The 22586-nt window shown below is 45.1% G+C and overlaps 2 protein-coding genes across 2 annotated transcripts; one reads left to right on the top strand and one right to left on the bottom strand.

Moving 5' to 3' along the window:
• The first annotated feature begins 3272 nt into the window (after positions 1 to 3272).
• Positions 3273 to 15758, top strand: LOC310847344 (armadillo repeat-containing protein 12-like). Its single transcript, XM_083745034.1, has 6 exons — positions 3273 to 4889; positions 6401 to 6558; positions 8366 to 8500; positions 11731 to 11904; positions 12904 to 12975; positions 14965 to 15758. Exons 1-6 carry the CDS (start codon positions 4748 to 4750, stop codon positions 15604 to 15606), a joined length of 1323 nt encoding a protein of 440 aa, XP_083601160.1. The 5' UTR covers positions 3273 to 4747; the 3' UTR covers positions 15607 to 15758.
• Positions 15759 to 17694: 1936 nt separating this feature from the next.
• On the bottom strand, positions 17695 to 22526 carry CLPS (colipase). Its single transcript, XM_083746077.1, has 4 exons — positions 22035 to 22526; positions 19718 to 19840; positions 18571 to 18693; positions 17695 to 17949 (listed from the first exon to the last, which is right to left on the bottom strand). Exons 2-4 carry the CDS (start codon positions 19799 to 19801, stop codon positions 17803 to 17805), a joined length of 354 nt encoding a protein of 117 aa, XP_083602203.1. The 5' UTR covers positions 19802 to 19840; positions 22035 to 22526; the 3' UTR covers positions 17695 to 17802.
• Positions 22527 to 22586: the final 60 nt, after the last annotated feature.

Here is a 22586-nt window from a genome sequence, read left to right as displayed (position 1 = left end):
CTCTCCTTCAGTTTTTCTTTTCTCTTTAATATTATATGTTATGTATTCTGTATTTGTATAGTATAGGGAAGAATAAAATGGAAGGGGAGAAAAAAGGAAGAACGGAAACTCCTCATATGTGCCTATGAGCCTAAGAAGGTTGACAAGCACTGTGCTAGACTGTCTGTGTACCCTGCTGTACAGAGGGCAGGACGTTAAGGGCCCCGATCATCCTCTGTTGAAAGGCCTGCCCAAGCTCAGTTTAGAGAAAAGACCCATAGGAAGGGAGAACAGGGCCTTGAAGTTGTTCATCCACAGATAGCTCCCCCGCGGCAGACTGAGCAACAGACAACATCCAGGTCACTCGGCCACAGTCTTCCCTTCTATGGTGAGATGTATGGTATTTTTACTTGAATTACAGTAATTATTTCTAAATTTGCAGCTGTACCTATAAATTAGCATATGCAAAGCAGTGTGGTCTCCCTAACATACAAACACACAAACACCTGACGAGCCTTAGCAATGGAGGCATAAAGAAAGGGGTAGAAATGAAAGAATGCATATCATTTTGCCACTAGACAATCTTTGATCAAAGGTTACAACAGATTTCAAGGCATGGCAGAGAACAATAAGGAAGACTATCATTTTACGTGAAGGTCTGCAATGGTAACATGATGTCAGGTACATTAAAATAGAAAAAAGCATCTAATGTGTGGATCTGGCTACGTGCAAGCAGAATTTTATGGGCAGATGCTATTTTTATCCCCAGTAAGATGATTGGGGTCAGGAAGGGTCCAGTTGCAGAGGTTACAGAGTTGTGTTTGTTGGCATGGTCCGAATCACTCTGCTCCTTAGCTCCAACACAATTCCCCGCAAAGCCCGTAATCATGACCAAGGTCTTGTGCATGTGTGCAGTTTCTCTTGGGGTCCACTTCACATGTTACGCTTTCCTGGTGCGGAAAACACTTTGGCCTGGGAGGAAGTGGGAGCCCCTGTGTGTGGACTGTCAGATTTCCTATAGCTTTTGAGGATGGCTTCCCATGTAAATAATTTCCATCACAGGAGTGTTTTGGCAAGACCATTCTAAAAACATTGAGCAAAAGGGGGGGGGGGAATTAAATGAGTCTGCTTCTGAGAAAGCTTCAAAATATGCGGGTCTTTTCTGCTGATAGTCTCAAAGTGTGGTTCCCAAGCTTTCAGTCAGGTCAGAAGGCCTGCATCTTAGAAAATGAGTCTTGCAATGTCAGCAAATATAATTTGTAAATGGTTAGATACACGTCTATTTCATTGCCAAGAACAGTTTCTGGGAAAACCTTGGAAGCTAAGTGCACAACATAACTTGAGAATGAGATGACTATTCTGTAAATGAGATCTGCAACAAAATGGTGCAGTGCGAAATGCTACTGTCCAAGATGCTAGCTGCTCCACTGTTCCCCTTCCTTATTTTTTCATCCCCACCCCAACAGCCAGGCTGCATACACATGACATCTTGTTCTAGAATCAGTGGAGGCTTGGTTTTTTCCTACGTAAATCTGCACACCATCTAGATCTTCTCCTTCTTATTTTTGCCCCTGAAAAATACTTCTTGAGAAACTGGTTTCATTCCAAATATAAAAGCTCATTGTAGATTGATTTGGCATTACTCTGCACTGTGCCCATTTGAAAACAGATGTAGGCAGTTCCAGCAATCGGGGATGTATCTACACCTGCCCAAGGATGCTGAGGGCATATACCAGGATCGCAATCACCGCTTCCTTCTCCATTCACCTGGGGCATGTACAGGGAGGAAAAGGTGTGGATGACCTAATCAAGGGGAAAGTTTTCAAACATTTATCAAACAACCACACCCACCCTTGTGGACAGCAGGATCTAATCAATCTAGATTGACAGCAGCATGATGAGGACAAGCATGAACTATTCCAGAATGAGAAAAACTACTTTTTGTGCTGAACATAAGAAAGAGAGCAAATCATTCTACAGTGGTACCTCAGATTACATACACTTCAGGTTACATACGCTTCAGGTTACAGACTCCACTAACCCAGAAACATTACCTTAGGTTAAGAACTTTGCTTCAGGATGAGAACAGAAATCATGCAGTGGCGGCGCAGCCGCAGTGGGAGGCCCCATTAGCTAAAGTGGTGCTTCAGGTTAAGAACAGTTTCAGGTTAAGAACAGACCTCTGGAATGAATTAAGTACTTAACCTGAGGTACCACTGTATTTTATTTGGGCAGATTGTGTTACCCCATATATTCCCACTTGACTGCTTCAATATGCAGAACTGACCATGTTACAGGTGCCACATAATATTCATTCCACCCTTCTCAGAAATCATTTTTTTGGGGGGCGGCCTCACCTAAACTTTGGAACTCACTGCCTTTTGACATCAGGCAGACACCTTTGCTGTCTTATTTTAAGCACCTGCTTAAAACATTGTTGTTTAGGCAAGCATATCAAGACATGTTAAAGTTACCTGTGTTTTATCACTTTTTAGCGACCATTGATTTTAATTATCTTTGACTGTTTTAAAATACCCGTATATTAATCGAGAACTTGAAGGTTTTATTTTATATTCTCTTAAACCGCTTAGAGATTTTCTGGCAATCAAGAGGTATAGACCTTTTGTTAAATGAATAAATAAATAAATCTACTCTTTTATTCCATTCTGTTCTAAGTTCTGTGTTTCCGTTCTCATAGAAGGAGACTCTCCTCCACCACCTGCCCCACTGACGTGGTCTTGGAGTTGTTGCTTTCTACTTCCTTTTGAGCTTTGAGGTTCAGAGCTTGCCAACCAGAGGGGCAACTCGTGAAATTAAACAGCAGATCTAAAATAACAAAAAGGAAGTGGTTTTAACGTGTGTGCAGTAATTTCTCATCCTTTCCTGCCCATTGCCAGTAGCAGATGTGAGGTTAGATGGGCAGTTGCTCTGATCCAATTGACTCGATGGCATAGTTTTACAAAGTCAGAGAGGTAGAAGAAAAGCTACAGGGACGGGTATTTGAGGTGGAAAGGGAGCAAAAGAAGATCTTGTGAGTGGGAGGCTACAGCCTTTGCTACAGCCTGCTGAAGAGGCAGTAGGTGGAGAGTTGCCATATTAGTGTGGGGTTTCTCTTAGGAACAGAAGTCCTGAATACATTTGCAGCTGATCCTTGTATGTACCAAGGTTTCAAACCATGCTAGTCCACTGCCCATCTACGGAGCTGTGAAGAATGACCCTAAATCCAGTGCAGACTGCACAACCCCTGCTCACTTGGCTTCCCACAGTGAATTCAAGGGGAATGCTACAGCCTCCAGCAAAACAAAAGTAACACTCACTGTGCAGAGAAATGTCTAGAGAATACTTGAATAAAGAAGAAAGGAAGCAAGACGAGTTTGGAACCTGAGTAACATTCTTCACCCACAACATCTCCTTTCTGACTCACCAGGATACAGCATATAGAAGTGTTACATTCTTCAGTCTGGTCTCTGGGGAGCCCCGGGCCATCTCAAGGGTTTTGCTGCCCTCTTCTGGGGCCTGCCAGTGGTTCTTCAAGGAGCAAGGCTGATGCCTCCTTCCACCTCCAAGATCCCTGACCCAAGCACTTCCAATGTCTGTAAAATTGCTTCCAAGCAATAGGCTGGCTGTGAGTCCTAGGTTGCAGAGGATAGTCCTCTGTTTGTTGAGGTCAAGTTTGGTTTACAGATCAGGAACCATGAGAAGGGAAAGCAGAGGCCTTGAACTTGCCCACTGAGTGACTGAGCAAGCCCACAACTCACCTAGTCACGATCTTGGTGAGGTGCATTCTATTTTTATTTAAATAATATTAATTCTTTGCAAATTTAAATTTGCAAATCTGGACCATCTCTTTGTCCTTTTTGAGGGGATGCATTTCTTCTCTCTCTGGTAATATGTAAGTGGCCACCCAACTGACTAAGTTTGCTTAGGATTGTTCTGCACAAGTGTATTTTTGATGCAGTGTATTTTTCACTTCTGGGAAAGCATGGCAAGTTCATGCATATTCTCTAGCGTGTGGCCTCCAGAAAGTTGCATGTGAGGAAATGTGGCCCCCAGGCTGACTTCTGCTCTAGGTAGTTATGTTGTTAGAAGGAGATAGATGGATGAACCCAAGGAGGACCAAAGAAACAGATGTGCCCTTTCCAGGCTTCTCTGTTGCCTTTTCAGAGTATAAAAAAGGGTGTTTTCCCCCCTTAAATTAGGACCCATATTAGGAAGTTGCCTGGAACCAAGTCAATGTGTTTGTCTCTGTATCTCACTATTATCTATTCTGACTGGCAGTTGCCCTCCAGGGTCTCAAGCAGAAGTCTTTGACTTCCCACCTCAGGGATGGGGAACCTGTGGCCCTCCAGATGTGGTTGGATTCCAGCTCCCATCAGCTCTAGCCAACATGGCCAATGTTAGGGATGATGGGAGCTGTAATACACGTTCTTTGTAGTAGCTGCTTCTTCTAAGATGAAATACCAGGGATTGAATTGCACGCCAAGCACTTGCTCTTCCACAGAACTATAATCCCTTCCTGTATTTTACTGTCTGAGATTACATTGAGAAGCAGTCTGTCAACTTCTCGCAATGTTTTGATAACATCAGCAAGTGGGGAGGGAGGACTCAGAAGTCTTACCTCTCATATCCTGTGATGATGATGTGCCACAGTTGTTATGGTGGACTCAGGTGACATCACAAACCATGTAATGAGCAGTCAAGTATTTCCATAGGTGGTTGTGTTGGTGGGTTGCTGGTGGCCAGAATTCCCTAGTAAGCTCAAGGCAGGATGAAGAAATACTACGATCTGGTAACTAAAAAAAATGTGTTAACTGCAGCTACAGGAGCTACAGCCATCTATCTGGTGTCCAAGACTCTCCTATCAATGTTCAGAAGTCCCCCCTACAACCCGGATCAAATGAATTTTGCCAGTGAGTCATATGGGATATAGGGAGATGATGATGCATTCTCAGGCCACATGTTTGTTGTTGTTCCAGAAGGGTCATGGCCATATAGCACATCATCCACCCACCCATCCAGTACATTCATTCTGTTTATGAGATACCTGATAAAACAAATTATCTATGTGCCTTGCAGATAAAAAAAGAAGAGAATCAAATATAATGATAAAACCATACTAAAATAAAACAGCAATAAGTTTAAGAGAGATCCAGGTGGAATCTACACACACATTTTTAAAAAAGCTGTGAATATGCTTTTTTAAAAAGAGGTTTTGAAAAATAAATTGAATTTGGCATAGATCACTGTCGCCATCTAGTGTCACAGTTGTATATTGTGCTTTACAACACATTTAAAATGTTTTATTTGCAGCTGTATAGCTGAGTCCCCAGTGTAAAAAAAAAAAAAGGATTCAGCACAGTAAAATACGATATACAACACCTAACTAAAACAACCATCACATATCTACATTAGAACCACCAACTGGATAGCTGGGGCTTAAAACTAAATCTTATAAGCCAAGGTCTGGGCGAGGAAAATGTTAACCAGACACCAAAGTGACAGCAATGTGGGCACCAGGCATGCTTACCTAGGGAGAACATATCCTAGGTCCCAGGGAGAGCATTCTAGTGTCTGGCGACACTACCTCTAGTGGCCGCCCTCCAAGCTTCAGATTGAAAGGGCACACAGAGAAGGATGTTTGTAGATTACCTTAGGGTTTGGGTTTGGGCAGGTAAATACAGAAGGTACTGAAGTTCCAACACAAGTCATTGTCCAGGAACTAATCATATATTTCCTTCATCATTGACTCTTCACTCCAGTTGTGTGGTTAATGATGGCACGTTTTTGTCTTTCTGTAACTCCATTTCCTGACAGGTAATCATGTTAGTGTGCTGCAGCAGGGTGTAGGAAAAAATATATGTGGCCCCTCGAACTAATAAGCCTACCATGGCATAGGTTTCAATGCACTGCAGTCCACTACTTCAGATTCATGAAGTGTTTCCCCAAGTTAGGTAGCTACAAACAGAAAGTAACTCTGGCACCCATGCACATCTAGGTTTCTTCAGAATAGTTGCTTGAGGCATCACACATGAGCTTTGTGAAACAGCCTGCTATATGCAGGTTGTAGCAGGGACTGGTGGTATCAGCACAGAGAACCCCCATGCCAACTGGATAATCCAATGCCCCTTGAGATGCTGTTGGACTCCCAACTCCTAGCAACTCCAGCCAGAATGGCTAATGGCTGGGGGTGATGATGACAGTGGTGATTTATCAATTTTTAATAATAATGGTTGGGGATGATGGAGTTTGCAGTCTAACAACATCTGGAGGGCCGCAGGCTCCCCAGCCATGCTTTATGAGGTATTGAAATGTCCACAAAAGCTTCCTGTCACTTCTGTTGCACTGATGCAGAAATGCAGGAAGTTCTGGATCAAAAATGTCTGTAAGTTGTCCTAATTCACCTCTGGTTTATTGCTTCTAGATCTAGCCGTTGAGTATTATCCAGCTCCATCTGCAAGAGCAAATGTTCCTGGAGAGCTCAGGAGACTCCTGCTGTCTCTCAGCCCAAACCTAGATGACAACTCCAAGAGGACAACGCTTCATACCATCACTCAGTGTATCTATCTGAAGGAATCAGAGGTGAAAGTCAAAAGTTGCAGGGCACAGATGCAACATGCAATATCAAGCCTGATTAGTGCAGTTGGCTCCTGTTCAGCATTACCATATTCCTCTAGTGATCAATGTGGCTTTATCCCCAGTGTCTTTCAAGCCAAACATTCTCACTGGTGTGGGTTTAAGGTGCCACCTTGCACTGAGAAAAACTAGGCGGGAGTTTCAGCAGAAGCTGAAAGCTGCATACAAGACACAGATTGTGAAGGCTGGGAATCTATAGCTGAACTGGCCCTACTTGAGAGTATTAATCTCTGGTTGGGGAGGTATTTTAGAGTTAACTAGACTGTTTGCTGCTTGCTCTGCTGTGGAAATCCAATTTGATCCAGCATGGCTTTGTAGATTCAGAAAGCCTGCAGGTAGGCTGACAGGGCTCACCATTTGGCGAGGTCCCACCCCTAATATTAGCTAATATTAATTCTGTGTTTTTTGTTTGTTTTTTTTAAATCAACAGCAAGGTAGCTTGAGCCTTGCAAGAGCAAATGCAGCTTCCTCATTGTGGACTATGGAACACTATTGAGCCCACTATGCCTATGGAACCCTTGGCCAGCAAGAGGAGCTCTGTGCATGTGTGGAGCTCAAACTGGGCAGCTGATTGGGTGCATTTAAAAAACAACAACAACACCCTGTTTCTGCTTCAGTGCATTATTTTTAATGAATCAAAACTGGATGAGATTCTCCAAAATATAATGCTGGCCCCAAAAGGCACATTGTCACCTTAATACATGTTTAACTCCAGGTACATAGGGACAGCAGGTGGAGTTGTGGTCTAAACCACAGAGCCTAGGTCTTGCTGATCAGAAGGTCGGTGGTTCAAATCCCCGCGACGGGGTGAGCTCCCGTTGCCTGGTTCCAGCTCCTGCCAACCTAGCAGTTCGAAAGCACGTAAAGTGCAAGTAGATAAATAGGTACTGCTCCGGCAGGAAAGTAAACGGTGTTTCCGTGCGCTGCTCTGGTTCGCCAGAAGCAGCTTAGTCATGCTGGCCACATGACCGGGAAGCTGTCTGCAGACAAATAGCAGCTCCCTCTGCCTATAGAGCAAGATGAGTGCACAACCCAGAGTCGTCCAAGACTGGACCTAACGGTCAGGGGTACCTTTACCTTTACATAGGGAATAGCTACCCACAGCAAAGTAGGAATATTCCTGGGCCAATGGGAAACCAGAGTATAACTTCTGAGCACATAAGAGTCCTTTACAGTGACCACTTGTTCCTTCTACCTTTCTCTAGGAAAGTTACATGCTAAGCACCAATGTGCATATTATAGCTCCAATGACACTCCAGGAGTAGATAATAGCAACTGAGGGGGGAGCACTTAACCCTTTCTTCCCCTGCCACTGACCTGCTTCAAATTGCCCTCCCCACTGGCTTTTCTCCCTGTCTAGTTCCAAATTTATGCTTGCCAATGCAGTGGTGTTGCTAGTCAGAGGTATCTGCCCATGATTAAATTCAATGTCCCAGTGGAATAGCTGTTCTTTCCATTTTGAATCTTAAGAGTTCATAGGCTGTTTCAGAAAGTGGGCTGGGCTGGTAAACACTTGGGTTAAGCCATAAGTGCCACAATATCTGAAATCCCATTGTGAAATCTAGCCCAGGGTTCAGTGCTGATGAAAATTCATCACATCTCTTGCCAGTTACACCACGACCTAGACTGAACCGTCAGGTTCAGCATCTTGGCAACAAGGTGTTGTGTGAACATGAAATGCGCGGAGCACTCTAATTCAGGTGGCCTCAATTCAGGCATATTCCCATCTGATAATCTGCTTCTTGCTTTCTAGGCAAATGCCTGCACCAATGATGACATTAGATTGGTGGCATTATTCCTGGATGACGGAGACAAAGCCGTCAAAACAGAGGCACTGCATGCCCTCAAAGCTTTCACTGTTGTCTGGCGGTTCAAAATCAAAATCCAGGTAACCACTTGTGTCTGAAGTTCTTACCCTAGATCATTTCTAGAAGGCTTCATCTATTAACAATGCAGGAAAACAGCTTTTAAGGTTTTCTCAACTGTCATGCCCTCCATATGCCTTTCTTCCTCAGCATACTTTTAATATTAATTTGGTCTGTTTCATTTCTGCTGATGATTTTATGTCAATTGTTCATATGTTTTGCCTATTTTTATTTTACTGATTTAAAATTATTTTTGTAAGCTGCCTTTCAGATTTTTAAGGGAAATACCTATAAGAAAGGGACACGGGTGGCGCTGTGGATTAAACCACAGAGCCTAGGACTTGTCGATCAGAAGGTCAGCGTTTCGAATCCCCGCAATGGGGTGAGCTCCCGTTACTTGGTCCCTGCTCCTGCCAACCTAGCAGTTCGAAAGCATGCCAAAGTGCAAGTAGATAAATAGGTACCACTCCGGTGGGAAAGTAAACGAAGTTTCCGTGCGCTGCTCTGGTTCACCAGAAGCGGCTTAGTCATCCTGGCCACATGACCGAGAAGCTGTACGCCGGCTCCCTCGGCTAATAAAGCGAGATGAGTGCCGCAACCCCAGAGTCGGCCATGACTGGACCTAATGGTCCCTTTACCTTTACCTATAAGAAATAAAATAAACAAAGACTGGGAGCAAGAAGGTTCAGTGCCCTGCCTCTGTAAGGCAGAAACATAGGAATATAAGAATAGTCCTGCTGGCTCAGGAAACTGACCCATCTGGTCCAGCATCCTGTTCTCACAGTGGCCAACCAGATGCCTGTGGGAAACCCTCAAGCAGGACCTGAGCACAAGAACTCTCCCCTTTTTTGGTTTCCAGCAACTGGTATTCATAAGTATTACTGCCTCCCAATGTGGAGGCAGTGCCTAGCTCTCACGGCTACTAGCCATTGATAACCTTATTCTCTGCAGATTTGTCCAATCCTCTTCTAAAGGCAATTAAGTTGGTGGTCGCCACTGCCTCTGATGGCAAAATAGCTTTGCCTTTGCATGGACTTACTGTATATATTAGGATAACGGCACAGGGAAAGGGTTAAACCCTCCACCCCCAGCACTGCAGCCCCAATCAAAATCTTAACATCCTCCACAGCTGCTTTTTACATAAAAAAGAGGGTTCCTGTTCATGGATCCAAACTCTCCCTTATCATGTTTCATTTGGAGTTGCCTGCAGGAAGTACATGAAATTAGTCAATTCTGCCTCGGCCCCCAATGGGGGAAAGACTATAGCTCAGAAGCAGAGCACCCGCCTTGCAGGCAGAAGGTCCCAGGTTCAATCCCCGGGGACCCAAAGTCAGACTGGAAGACACTCCCTGCCTGAAACACTGGAGAGCTGTTGCCAATCAGTGTAGACAGTATTGAGCTAGATGGGCCAGTGGGTCTGACTCAGTATAAAGCAGCCTTCCTGCATTCCCTATCAGTGGTGGACTTTGGGCTTTACAATCTCAGTGGTGCCTAGTGCAACACCAAAATTGGCACCCACCCATTATTCGTCATTGTTGCAGCTCCTCCTGCAGGCGAACTGGTTGTGCTTCCCTAATCCACCTCTAATCCACCACCTATGTTTGCATGGAATTTTGGATTGTAGCAGCTGACATGATGTTAGGCTGCACAAACAACTGTGCTCTCTTTCTGCTTCCGTGAACCCAATGATTGGCTGGTATGCAATTTAGTTTTTACTCAGAATAAACCTGTTGAAATGAATGGACTTTGTCATGCTCATATCAGTGGGTCTACCCTGAGTAAAACTTAGCTGAATCCCACCCATGATTTTTAGTGAATCAAACCCGGATTAGTCTCACCAATGTTTGGCATCTTGAGCCCCAACGGAGCACCATTTTTGTCCCGTGCATGTTAGAACTACAAGGGCACTTAAAAAAGAGCAATTCCAACCGTCACCACCAGAGGACACCTTACCCACTGAACATAAGACACTGCTTTGTGTTTTGTCCTTGTTTTCATTCACATTTTAAAATTTCGTTTTGAATGGGCAGAGTCCTTGCAACGGGCTGAGGTTGCCCCCAGCTGCAGCCAGAATTGAAATCTGAATTCTGGGCCAGGGGAAACGAAAGGCTTTGTTCAAAACAAATTATAGGGATTTGGAGCATTTTGTCTTCCTTTACATAATCCGTTCTGCCTGTAGTGTTTAATTTCTTGCAGAATGTGAAACATTTCGCAAGAACTAGGCTGGCAGAGCGTGAGGAAGGAAGGGAATGAAAGCGGGTGGAGTGAAACATTAACCGCGGTAGACCATAATGACTGGAAACTAAAGCTGCAATGCTAGACGCACTAACGTGGGAGTAAGCCCCCTAAATTCAGTGAACCTTACTTCTGGGTAGACATACATAGGTTGCTTGGGACCTGGTAATCCCTACTCATCTGGGAAGCTCACTGGGTGACCTTGGGCCAGACCCTATCTCTCAGCTTAACCAACCTCACAGGGCTGTTGTGAGGATAAACTGAAAGGGGAGAACCTATGACTCCTCAGAGGAAAGGGGGAATAGAAATGTACTCAAAATAAAACAAAAGTAAATAAATGCATAAAAACACATAAGACTCACAAACCATCTCTGCCAGTACCTACAACATTTGCACCGAAATGTGCAACAGCCTGATAATCAAGAAGTGAGGAGCTCTTGAGGCTCACATCTCTCAGAAGGCAACACCCCTTGACCTCAAATACTAAATATATAGGACGAGCTGTGATGACTGATGATTCAGTTGGTTAGAGGGTGATGCCAAGGTGGCAGGTTCGATCCCGGTAAGGGGCAGCTGCATATTCCTTCATTGCAGAGGGTTGGACTGCTAGATGACCCTCAGGATCTCTTCCAACTACGATGCTACAATAATCAGTGGCGAAAGCAAATACATGCTGTGGGTATTCTGAGTCACTCTTTTGTCTTTTTCCACGATTCTGAGCAGAAGCTGGAAAACAGGTACAGAGAGTGAGGTCTGGTCTGGATGATACCCTGATATGATATTCATCATAGCCATAAAAGGACTATTTACACTTCACCCTGGATTGCTAGGAGGCGGTGGTGCCTCTAGGAGCTCTCTCAACAGAATGAGCTGGAGGCCTGAAATGCTGCGGCAAAGACTTATCACCTTTTGAAGCACGCGTTGCCATCTGTGGGGTGGGGGCCTAACTGCCTGCAGTACTGCTGAAGGGCAGAGTGCGAGTCTTTAAAATAAAATGCTGGTCTGTTTTCTGATGCAGGAATACGTTCCCAAGATTGTTGAGCTGGTGACTGGCTCCTGGGACCCCACCCTTCAGGTTGCAGGCTTGAGGCTGCTGAACGGGTTGAATATTCCAGACAACACCCACACTCTACTGAGAGGGATGCTGCCGAACTTCCTGGAAATCCTTCTCATGGCAAACACTATGGCCAAGGTACAAAAAACCACAGGCAGGTACCTTCTCTTCCTCCTCAGGTACAGCGTTAGCCTGGAGTTGGGAAGTAGTACAGCTCTAGTAGTTCCTAGAAGGAAACACTGATGGCCAATATTTCACCTTTTTGCTAAATGAACCTTTTATTTATTACCTGTGGGGTTCTGCAACAAAATGTTGCAGCCTAGAGTGCTCCTGCTTGGAGTTCCAGTCACTACATTCCATTTCATTCTCCCTGCTCTCTGGTTCCCCTCACCCATAGGCAGTCTGTTTGTTCTGTGGCCATTGTACAGTCCCCACTGGGAGTTTTGTGGGTCCCTTCCCTCAGGATGTTTTTCTGTGTATTATTTTTGTATTTCTGCAAACTATGGGGACTTCTGGCGCACACACCCAAGACTGCTGATACCTCCCTCTTGTTCCTGAATGGTTCTTTATTTGCTACATAATTGATGGCACTCACAGCCTGAACATCAGAAGTAGAGTGAGAAACAGGATCTATACCCTGACCTTTGATCAAATTATCAGTGTGGCTTTGGAGAGCAGTTGCCAGCTCAAGTAGAAAGCACTGGATAAACCAGTGGTCTGGTTCAGTCTATAAAGTAATTTTACGTATTCATATTTTTGTCTGAAATATTTCAGTATGCTCTCTCTAGGGTTTGTGTTACCCGAGTCCTCTATCAAGTCCAGGCTACCTGATTATCCAAGGAGGGAAAGATCAATCTATTCTCAAATCTGAACTTACAGCCTCAATTTTTATTCTTGCTCAGAAACCCAAATCTGTTGAAGAACATGATGTAGCCTGGAAGGTTGCTCCTTGCAGCTGAAAGGAGCAAATGTCATCTTCCTTGCTCAGCGCGGCTCATGTCTTTCCTGCAGTTTGCCACCAACCCCACTGCCCAACTAGAAAGCATTAATATTTTTATTATAATTATTACTTTGCTTGCAAAGGGGGTCTAGTACTCACTCGTGTCCACACACCCTGACATTCTCACGTTTGCTCAGGTGCAGGTTCTCAAGCTTCTTAGCACACTGGCCCAGAAGGAAGACCTGCTGTATGACATCATGAATTGTCGGGTAAGGACTGCCCTTGTGCCTGCCAGCATGAGAAAGCTTTGTATTGGGGTGGGGGATAAAGAATATCAGAAGAACAGAGGTTGGGAAAGGTCAGTGTTTTTTTCTAGAAAAAGAGGCACCGGAACTCACCATGAACACCTCTTTTGTTCTCTTAGAATGGCAATGGCGCTCACCTGAGAGGTGCCAGAACTAAGATGTGGAGAGTTCTGGCTGAAAAAAAGCCCTGGGATAGCTGCTCTAGTTATAGGAATTTATTCAGACATAGGCATGAGAATACATGTTGCCCAGGGACTGCAACTAGGGAATCAATGCTGGCTCATTTGAAGCCACTTTGCATTCCAATGTACAAGAGCCAGCATATGAACAGGAGCCAGAATCACATCCTTTGAAGGCAAACACCCTAGCCCACCCAATTTCTGCTCTGCCTAGAAGCAGCCACACCCTTTCATTGTTGCATATTGATATTAGAAATGTCAATCTTCTAATAGGCAATAGGTAATTCATTTTCTCAGAACAGGATTATTTATTCCTTGTACAGTGGGCAGGGCCCATGTGAGACTGGCGCTATGGCCACCAGACCTTTTGCATGCTCCAAACAATCTGGCTGCTGTACGAGACCCTTTTGACATTATTCAGTTTTGCATGGACTCTTGTGTATGTGCTGAGCATGCACATCCACAAATTCCCATGGTGGAGAAATAGGCCACATCTTCTTCTTTTAAATCCTTAGCCTCTCATAGAGAGACTTAGCTGAGAGGTTTAAGAAGTGCTGGAAAGCTGAAAGCATGGCTCCTCTGGCCTAAGTAGGAAACAGGACATGGCAGGAGTTCCTGGAAGCTCCAGCTAGGCTCATTTAGCCTGCCCAGGTGACAGAAGGATACAGCTGCAGCACACGGCAGATGGGAGCTCTGTCAGCAGGCTGGTTGCTTATGCATTAACCAAAAGGAGGAAATGTATCACCAATGAAAGAGAACAAGACGACAGGTTTTGCATAAATTCAGCAAATGCTAATTCATATGTATACACAATACATGTCACCATAGCGAGGAAGACTGATGTTGGTGACCTGTGCTCATGCTCAGTCTGTGGTCCATGTGCTATCAATTCAAGGGAACTTCCTGCTCTCCCATCGTACAGTTCTTTGTCTTTAAACTGGACTTGGATTGGCTAGCCCTTTAACTAGAGGCTTGTCCTCTGTAGAGTAGAACATATAATCATGCATCCCCTAAATTAGGGTCCAACTCTGGAGCAGAAACCCAGGAAGTCTTGGAACCAAGTTCAGGCTTTTAGTCTGGTGGCTCCCTCTTTTACCATCACTCACACCTGCCCCCACTGGCACGAAGGTTTCTCTGTTGCCACAGGAGTGTAGGGAGCTGCACCATACTCAGGACTCTGTGTTCTGGTGCATGTAAAAATATCAGAACCTCTTGGTCGACAAAGGAAATAATGGCATCCTGCTGGTTGTAGCTGCTCCATTTCCTACATCATCCCCAGTGACAGAGGTTGAGAGTGAGGGTTACTATTGTCATTAATTACTTATTCACAGATCCACATGCATAGATCAGGGCCCTGTATACCATCCACCCCCATCGTTCAGCCTGGACACTGAGGTCCAGCTCTGAGGGCCTTCTGGAGGTTCCCTCACTACGAGATGTGAGGTTGCAGGGAACCAGGCAGAGGGCCTTCTCGGTGGTGGTGCCCACCCTGTGAAATGCCCTCCCATCAGATGTCAAGGAAATGAACAACTATCTGACTTTTAGAAGACATCTGAAGGCAGATTATGTTTATTATGTTTTTATATGTGTTGGAAGCTGCCCAGAGTGGCTGCACAACACAGCCAGGTGGGCGGGGTGTAAATATTATTATTATTATTATTATTATTATTATTATTATTATTATCATCATCATGGGGATGAGGAGGAATGAGGGGAAGGAAGATGAAGGAAGATGAGACATTGACTAATGCCATTTGTGGTGTTTCTCCCCAAGACACCCGCTGAGTTCCTGAGCCTCTTCCAACCATCCCTGCCAGGGAACCTGCTCTGTGAGATGTTAGTCTTTGTGGAGCGCCTCAGCGAAGGGCGCCTCTCCCCGCAGTACCAGTCGATGCAGTGGCAGTACAGCGACAACTCCCTTCATGAAACCATCTTTGGCAACAACTCCCGCCTCTCCGACCGCCTGCTTGCTCTCATCATCCACCCAGAGGAGGAGGTACAGGCTCAGGCCTGCAAGGTCATCCTCAGCCTCCGGCTCAACAGGGAAGAGAGCAAGGTGGTCAGTGCCCTCCCCTTTGGGGCCAACATCAGTGTCTACCCCCTGGAATCAACAAGGATTAGCCAAGTCTCCAACCCCTCTGACCTGAGCAGCCACACTCTCGGTCCCAATAACGTCTCCTCTGAGCCCACTGGCACCAACGTCTCCTTTGACAGCACCCATGACAACAGCGGGCGTAGCTTCCACACACTCCAAGGCACTGATGAGACTGGACACAGCTTCTATCCCCTTCCAAGAGCTGACCACAGCTTCTACCCCCTTGAGACCGTCAGCAGCCACATTATTCAGGACCAAAGAGTCGACAGCTTCAATATTCCTCCAGCTTGCTATTCGGGTGAGAGTGACAACAGCGTTTAAAGGGCCCATTTCTAGACGAAAGAGCGAATGATAAAAGAGTTGGAGAAGAGATGACATCACCATTTGTCTCTCCCTATGTGAGGAAAAGGTCCGGGCATGTAAGCATTCAGGATCCTACCTTCTACCTAACAAAGCTTCTATGTGCATTAGAATCTGGAGTGTACTGATCATTTGCTCATTACCATCAATGTATGGTCTGCTGAACTTTGCTGCTCCAGTTCAAGGTTCAGAGTGCTCAGAAAATCAGGTCCGTCCTAATTTCTGGCAGCCTGCACTCATGGTGGTCTCTGAAGGAGTGTCTCTAGAGTTAGGTTAGAAACATTAAGACTGTGCCAAAATAATGGGGAAAGTTGCCTGGAGAGAAAGATCTGGTGTGTTACTGAGAAACCAGTAGTTGGTCAGTAGCTTTTATTGTTTATAACCAATGGTCATCACAATACAGTATGAGCACAAACCACACAACTACACAACGAAAGACATTGCATGCGCCAGACCAGAACAAATCTACAATGTTCAAAATTTAGCAATGTTCCTTCTGGTCAGTGTCTCTGGGTTTTGGCACTTGCACTATCCAGAAAGTTTGCCCTTATCTTTCTTGCCCCTAATGGAAATAGTGCAGCCTATAGCTGATGAACTTATCAACCTCTGCCAACAACCATTTAATTTTCAAATCATCTGGTTGACCTTCTAAGGTGATCTGAAAAGGGGAGATAAACTTAGCTCTGGGTGAATCCACACAATAGGCAATATAAAATATAATGTACTAGATCCTCAATATATATATGATCCACATATACAAAGGCACCCTTTTACATATTTGTTAGTATATCTCCCAGTCAGATATTCAGTAGGCATTGTCTGAAAACTGAGCTGGGTGAAAGCATGTCTTACCGGGGGGTGTGTGTGTGTGTGTGTGAGTTAATTCTCGCAAGTACATAGCCCTTTTGTGGTCTCTTTTAATTTTACTGTACCAAGTGGTGGATTTACATTTTTTTGTATATTCAAGGTCTTTTTTGCATCTTCGCCAAACACAATATCAGTATTACTTCTGGGGAGATTGAATAACTCTGCATCAGACCTCTACAAGATTTTAGCCAGCCTTCCCTTTTCTGCAAATCTGAAAAAACAACTTTGGGTTATGTGTTGCTCTGGCTGCAATGATATTTCCCCCCAATACAAAAACAAGCCTTTATAGAGGGAAGACCCGATTCAGTCCTTAGTAGTGCTCCAGGTGTACTGTGTGGCAGTGCCAACATCACATGCAGGAGTTTATTTTGAAATGCATCAAGTTCCTCCCTGCAATGGTAACCCAGATAGGTGAACTACATAAAAGGTGAGACACAATCTTGGCCACAAAATTCTTTAGTGTTGGTTCATCTAAATGATGGCCCTCTGTGTAATACAATTTCTTTATAGGGCCCAATAAGCTTGTAGCTGAAAGTGTTGTTGCTTCTAATCAGTGTGGTTCATGTTCTAAATTGGACACACTAGTAGCTTGTGGCCTGGTACAAGGTTGGTTGCAACAGGAGCATTATCACCATGCAAGTATATGGTGAAAGATTAAGAAATAGGCCCTCAAATGCATATTTGGGTTAAAAGTGGGTACATGAGCCAGACCAAAGAATGCAATCTAAAGGGTATAGTAAGTAATAAAATTATTTTCAACGAAATGGTGTGGTTCATGTGAATGGACAAAAGAGGTTTGAGAGTATGGATATGAATATGCTGTGCTGAACTGATGTATATGGGTGTTTTGAGAAAGTATGTCTGCTCTGTGTTAGATAAGGGCTTTTAGCAGGTTGGATGAGGGGTATATTTAGAAGTATTTTCCATTTAAACAAATTGTGGTGGTGTGTGGATTAGTTTAGAAACTTGTGAGATATGTGCAGACATTGGAATTATATTGGGCAATGATAACTGCTGCATGGATGTGTGAAGGAGAACAGGAGTGTGTGTTCATATTGTAAATGTTGGTTTCTGCTCTCTGAGTCCTATGCACATGCACCTGCTTGCTACGTTCCTTCACTCTGCCAATGAGTTCCTTATGCAGAGTGCTGTGCCCATGTGTCAGCTGCTTTCTTCCACTGAGACATCAGAAAGGACCATGTGGCCAATTAAACTGCAACGTATGTACAGAGGTAGGAATTACATTGAGGAATAATCATCACAGAGGAGAATAGGAGAGCAAGTGCATCTTTAATGATTTTCCTCAACTTTTAATTTTCTTGCTGGGTCCTCACAAATGCCATAGTCGGTGTTGGTGATAGTCCCGATAATTGTCCTGTCAACCTCACAGCTTAATCCATTTTCACAGGGACACCTGTAGTATATCCCAGTAAGGTGCTGCAAGAGATACAAAGATGTAGATCAGAATTCACATCTTGACTAGAGGAAAAGCTATGTATACAATGTCTTCTCCATTCTGCTAAGCTGACCAGGCTTGAACATCATCCTGCACTCCTCACTTTTCACTGTATTTGATACCCACTTCAGAATATTTGCCACATATATGAGGCTGCTTTAAAGTGAGTGATGGGTTCTTCTAGATGACTTTAAAAAAACCCTAATTCAATTCTGCTGCTTCTCATGTTCACTCTCTCACACAAATCTTTTCAGCTTCTCACCATCTCCAAAATTCATTACTTCATCCAATACCACTACATCCTCCTTCACTTTCCTAAGTATCTCTCAGGTTCACAGTTGTAATTACCTTCCCCGGCTCTCTTCTTTTGCTTCATCCTTCACTTATACTCATTCCCTCTATCCTTGGTTCTGCTGCTTAGCTTAATCTTCCCAGCCCATCATTATGAGCATAATACTTCTCTCTATTCATCTCTCCGCTGGTTTCTTCTTTCTTGTTTGACATTCTTCTGAATCTCCACTGACATTTTTAAGCCACCAGCAAAGAAGATGAAGGCCAGAAGAAACACCAGTCATTCCTAAGGAATAGGAAATGCCACTTACCCACCGAGAGCACTCCTGAAACTCAGCTGCTTTGTCTGCACAACGAGCCAGGCTTAGGCCACTCCCTCTGTGACAGCATCCATTTTTGCATTGGAGACTGTTGAGACATAGCTCTCCATTCTCCTATAAGGTAGCCATGATAAGGTGTGAGCAACAGGATAAATGCCCATGAAGATGGACGCAGGTGGCACTGTAGTGTAAACCACTGAGTCTCTTGGGCTTGCCAATCAGAAGGTCAGTGGTTCAAATCCCCATGACAGAGCTCCCGTTGTTCTGTCCCAGCTTCTGCCAACCTAGCACTTCAAAAGCATGCCAGTGCAAGTAGATAAATAGGTACTGCTGTGGTGGGAAGGTAAATGGCGTTTCCATGCACTCTGGCACTTGTTACAGTGTTCTGTTGTGCCAGAAGCAATTTAGTTATGCTGGCCACATGACCCAGAAAGCTGTCTGTGGACAAACGCCGGCTTCCTCAACCTGAATGTGAGATGAATACCGCAACCCCATAGGCGCCTTTAACTGGACTTAACCGCCCAGGAGTCCTTTATCTTTTATCTTTAGCATGAAGATGAAGGCCAGACGAACCACCATCCATTCCCAAAGCATAGCAGAGAACAAAGCCAGCCAACCAAGGGAGTGATACGAAAGCTTGAAGCCAAAACCAGCTCTCACAGGTCTATAGTCCCTGAATAGAGGATTTCATGGAATCTTATGGACCTTATATTTAAGTAACAGAAAGTTGATTCTGCTGCACTCATGTCCTTTCCAAGCTGCCACTAGAGATACTGTGTTGTCATCATCCCTCAACCTCACAAAAGAAACTTCCCATATATGCGGGAAGGTACCTTGTGTGCCCTGGTTTTTATGCTGATATCCTAGAGTCCCCTAATGCTCAAAGTGTTTGTTGGATACTCCTATTCCTAAAGTGAACTGGGGCAACTAAAGCATTTCTGAAATGAATCCTGAAATGGATCATATGCATAAATCAAACAAAGTGTCTGAAGAACTCCCGTAAAAGTCTTTCCCAATTACATGACTGGGTAGCAATTTCAATACTAGAGAGAATCCCAAGAGCCAGACACATGGCAAATCCCTCGCATCAGGGATGCTTCTGGAAAGGGTACAGCAAGAGTACCCAGTAACCTCTTACCAGATTCAAGATGAGTCCTCTTTGGCTAGAAAAGGCCTCTGCCAAGGCAAGTGTCAGCAGCAACAAAACCCAAGGGCTCTTCATTGCTTCTTAGCAGTAAGCCAAAGGTTTGATCTGGTGCACCTAGGACAAGAATCCAGAATGTGGTATGTTTGAGACTTATAAAGCCCACCCTCAAAGTCACATGGGTGCCTTCTTGCAAAAGATATGAGTACATGTAATGGAAAAATGCTGTGTGTGTTAAAAATAAAGAAAAAACAAACAAGCCAGTCAAAATCAGCCAAGGCCACAGGAGAGTATCATGTGCAGTCAGCCTCGATAGCTCTGTTGGTTAGAACAGATGTTTTCAACCTTTTTGAGTCCATGGCTCCCTTGACCAACTACATTCTTTCTGAAGCACCCCTGTGGGGCTCAGGAGCCCAGTTATGTCACCCCTTGCCTGCAGAGCTGGCAGCCCCTCGCCCCTACTCCCTCCATTGTGGACTGTTCCCTCAGCCACTTCTCCTTGGGAGTCCTTTGGCAGCTGCTGCCGCCGCCCCTGGTCTCTGAACTGCCCAGCCCCAAATAGAGGTGTTTCCTCACACTGCCCCTCAGGGGCCTGGAACTTGTCTCTCCATTCCCAACAGTGAGGGCTGGTGGCTGGCTGGGCTCCCTTTCCCACTTGCTTACTTACTCCAGCAACAGCACCCCCTGCCAAAGGCATCATTCGCCTGAGGAGCTTGTAGCCATGGCTGCTGCAACAAACAGCTGTGAAAGCCTTTGGGAAGCATAGATGAGAGAGGGCATCAGAGGAGGGAGGGAAGGAAGGAAAGAGGGCCAGGGGCCAGGGTTGTCAATGGCACTCCTGACCATCATTCAAGGCACCCCAGGGTACCATGACACACTGGTTGAAAGCCACGGGGTTAGAACATGGTGCTGCTAATGCCAAGGTTGTAGGTTTGATCACTGTATGGGACAGCTGCCTATTCCTGCATGTTTACACTCTCAGAAAGAACTGGAGCACGTGTGCAGATGTTTGGATATAGCAGATATAATCACACCAGGCATGAATCTGGTAGGGCAGGTCCTCCCTTCTTACCTTTCACAGAAGGCTTATACTTCCAGAGGAAAGGATAACTTGCCAGTGGGTAAAAACAACAGAAAAGCTCACTGTTACTCATTTCATGGCCCTTTCATCTTCTTGAATATCTAGCAGGACTGCCAACATAAGGAACAGCAGGCACGTGTGAAAGGCTTGCTCTTTCCCAGAGCTATTATTCAGACAGCCTGAGATATGAAATCACCTTGAGTCCAGTAACAGATACAGTCTGCTGGAACTTTCTCAGGGCACAGGTGTGGACTTTTTGGATTGCAAGGCCAGGCTCAGGTGTTCAGGGAGATGATTTTTTGAATGCTCTCAGCAGTTAAGTAAGTTTCACTTTAGACTTGTGGGTCCCAATGTGGGGCACATGCCCCACAGAGGGACAATTTGATTTTTAAGAGGGGAAATTCAAGCAGGAAAACTTCCAGTTGTTGAACTGAACTTCCTCTTCCACCCTCCCCTGTATGCCCCTTGTACTTCACACCCCAGCTCTGCTTTGGGTTCCCCCCAACTCTGTAGAGCAGATTGGGGGAGGTGCAGGGGCACATGGGAGGAGGAAGAGGAGAATTGGACCAGGTACACATAATATATAGTTATGAGTTTGGGTGGGATCATTCTGGATGAAACTGTGGGTCACTTCCAGGGTTAGCCGATCCATGAGGTGAGATGAGGCAGTTTCCTTGGGGTGACAGGCTCTGGAAAGATGGGAGCGGTGGCAGACCCAGCCTCCGTGAAGCATGGCCTGTGCTTGCTGACCTCCCCCCCCCTTCTGTGTGCTTAACCTCCCCCTGCTAACAACAGGTGGCAGCTGGTGCGTAGGTGGGTGCCTGGCTGCAGGTGTGCAATGGAGGAGGAGCAGGTGGGTGGGAGTGCTGTGGGTGCTCAGTGGTGAGGTGGTAGCATTTTCTGCTTTGCTTCTAGCTCTTCCAAACCTTGGAATGGCATGGTATGGCATGGAATGAAGATGGAATGAAGATATGGTTTTATGGTTGCTTCACCCTGTTCCTTGCTCAACCCACAGTTGTATTATCCATGCCACTGCAAAGTTGCTGAAAACAAACTCACCTAGATGGCAGAATGAGAGCATACTGGAGCTTTAGCTGTCTAACACACAAAGTGTCTTAGAAGCTAAGCTAATGCTGTGATTTTTTCATAAAAACATCTTTTAACCGTAAGCTTCAACTACATTTCCTTTGAATATTCCAAAGACCTTGAAAAACGCAAAAATGTAGCTACCTTGGAAAGTTGTCTCCATCCTTGCAGAACACCTCCTCAAATCACAGAATATGAAGTGTTGTGATTCAGGGGCTACTGAAATGAATGCATTTTATATAGCGAATAGAGAGCAGCTAGCATTCTTTTGCATTACATCAGGTATGAGCACTTGGGCTCTGAGGGAGTCAGAATTATAATGGGTTAATCAAGAAAATAATGAACAATTCATTGATAAAACCCTACTAAGCTTCAGTTAGTCCTGGAGGAAGTGGCTGATGAAAGCCTGGAAAACCACTGTCCCCACTTGGATGCCAAAGGCATAAACCGATGTTCAAAATTGCCATTCGTCCCCGTCCTACACCCGGATCGGATTGTATCCCCGCCTCGTCCAGTTTAGTGTATATTCGTGCTGTGCGCAGCTGTTGCAGCCTGCCTCCTGCCCCCTCGCTCTACTCGCCTTCCATTCCCTTCTCTCCCCTTGGCTTTCTCTGCCGGCCGCTGTCCGTGGTGCTGAAGCAGAGCGCGGAAGAGAGAACCCGGGGAAGCAACAGCAGGGAGGAGCTTCCCTTTGAA

Source organism: Podarcis gaigeae, assembly GCF_964106915.1.
Source record: "Podarcis gaigeae genome assembly, chromosome: 6".
Classification (NCBI taxonomy): Eukaryota; Metazoa; Chordata; class Lepidosauria; order Squamata; family Lacertidae; genus Podarcis; species Podarcis gaigeae.
Note: the sequence above shows the minus strand (reverse complement) of the source record. Positions and strands in the feature narration are given on the sequence as shown.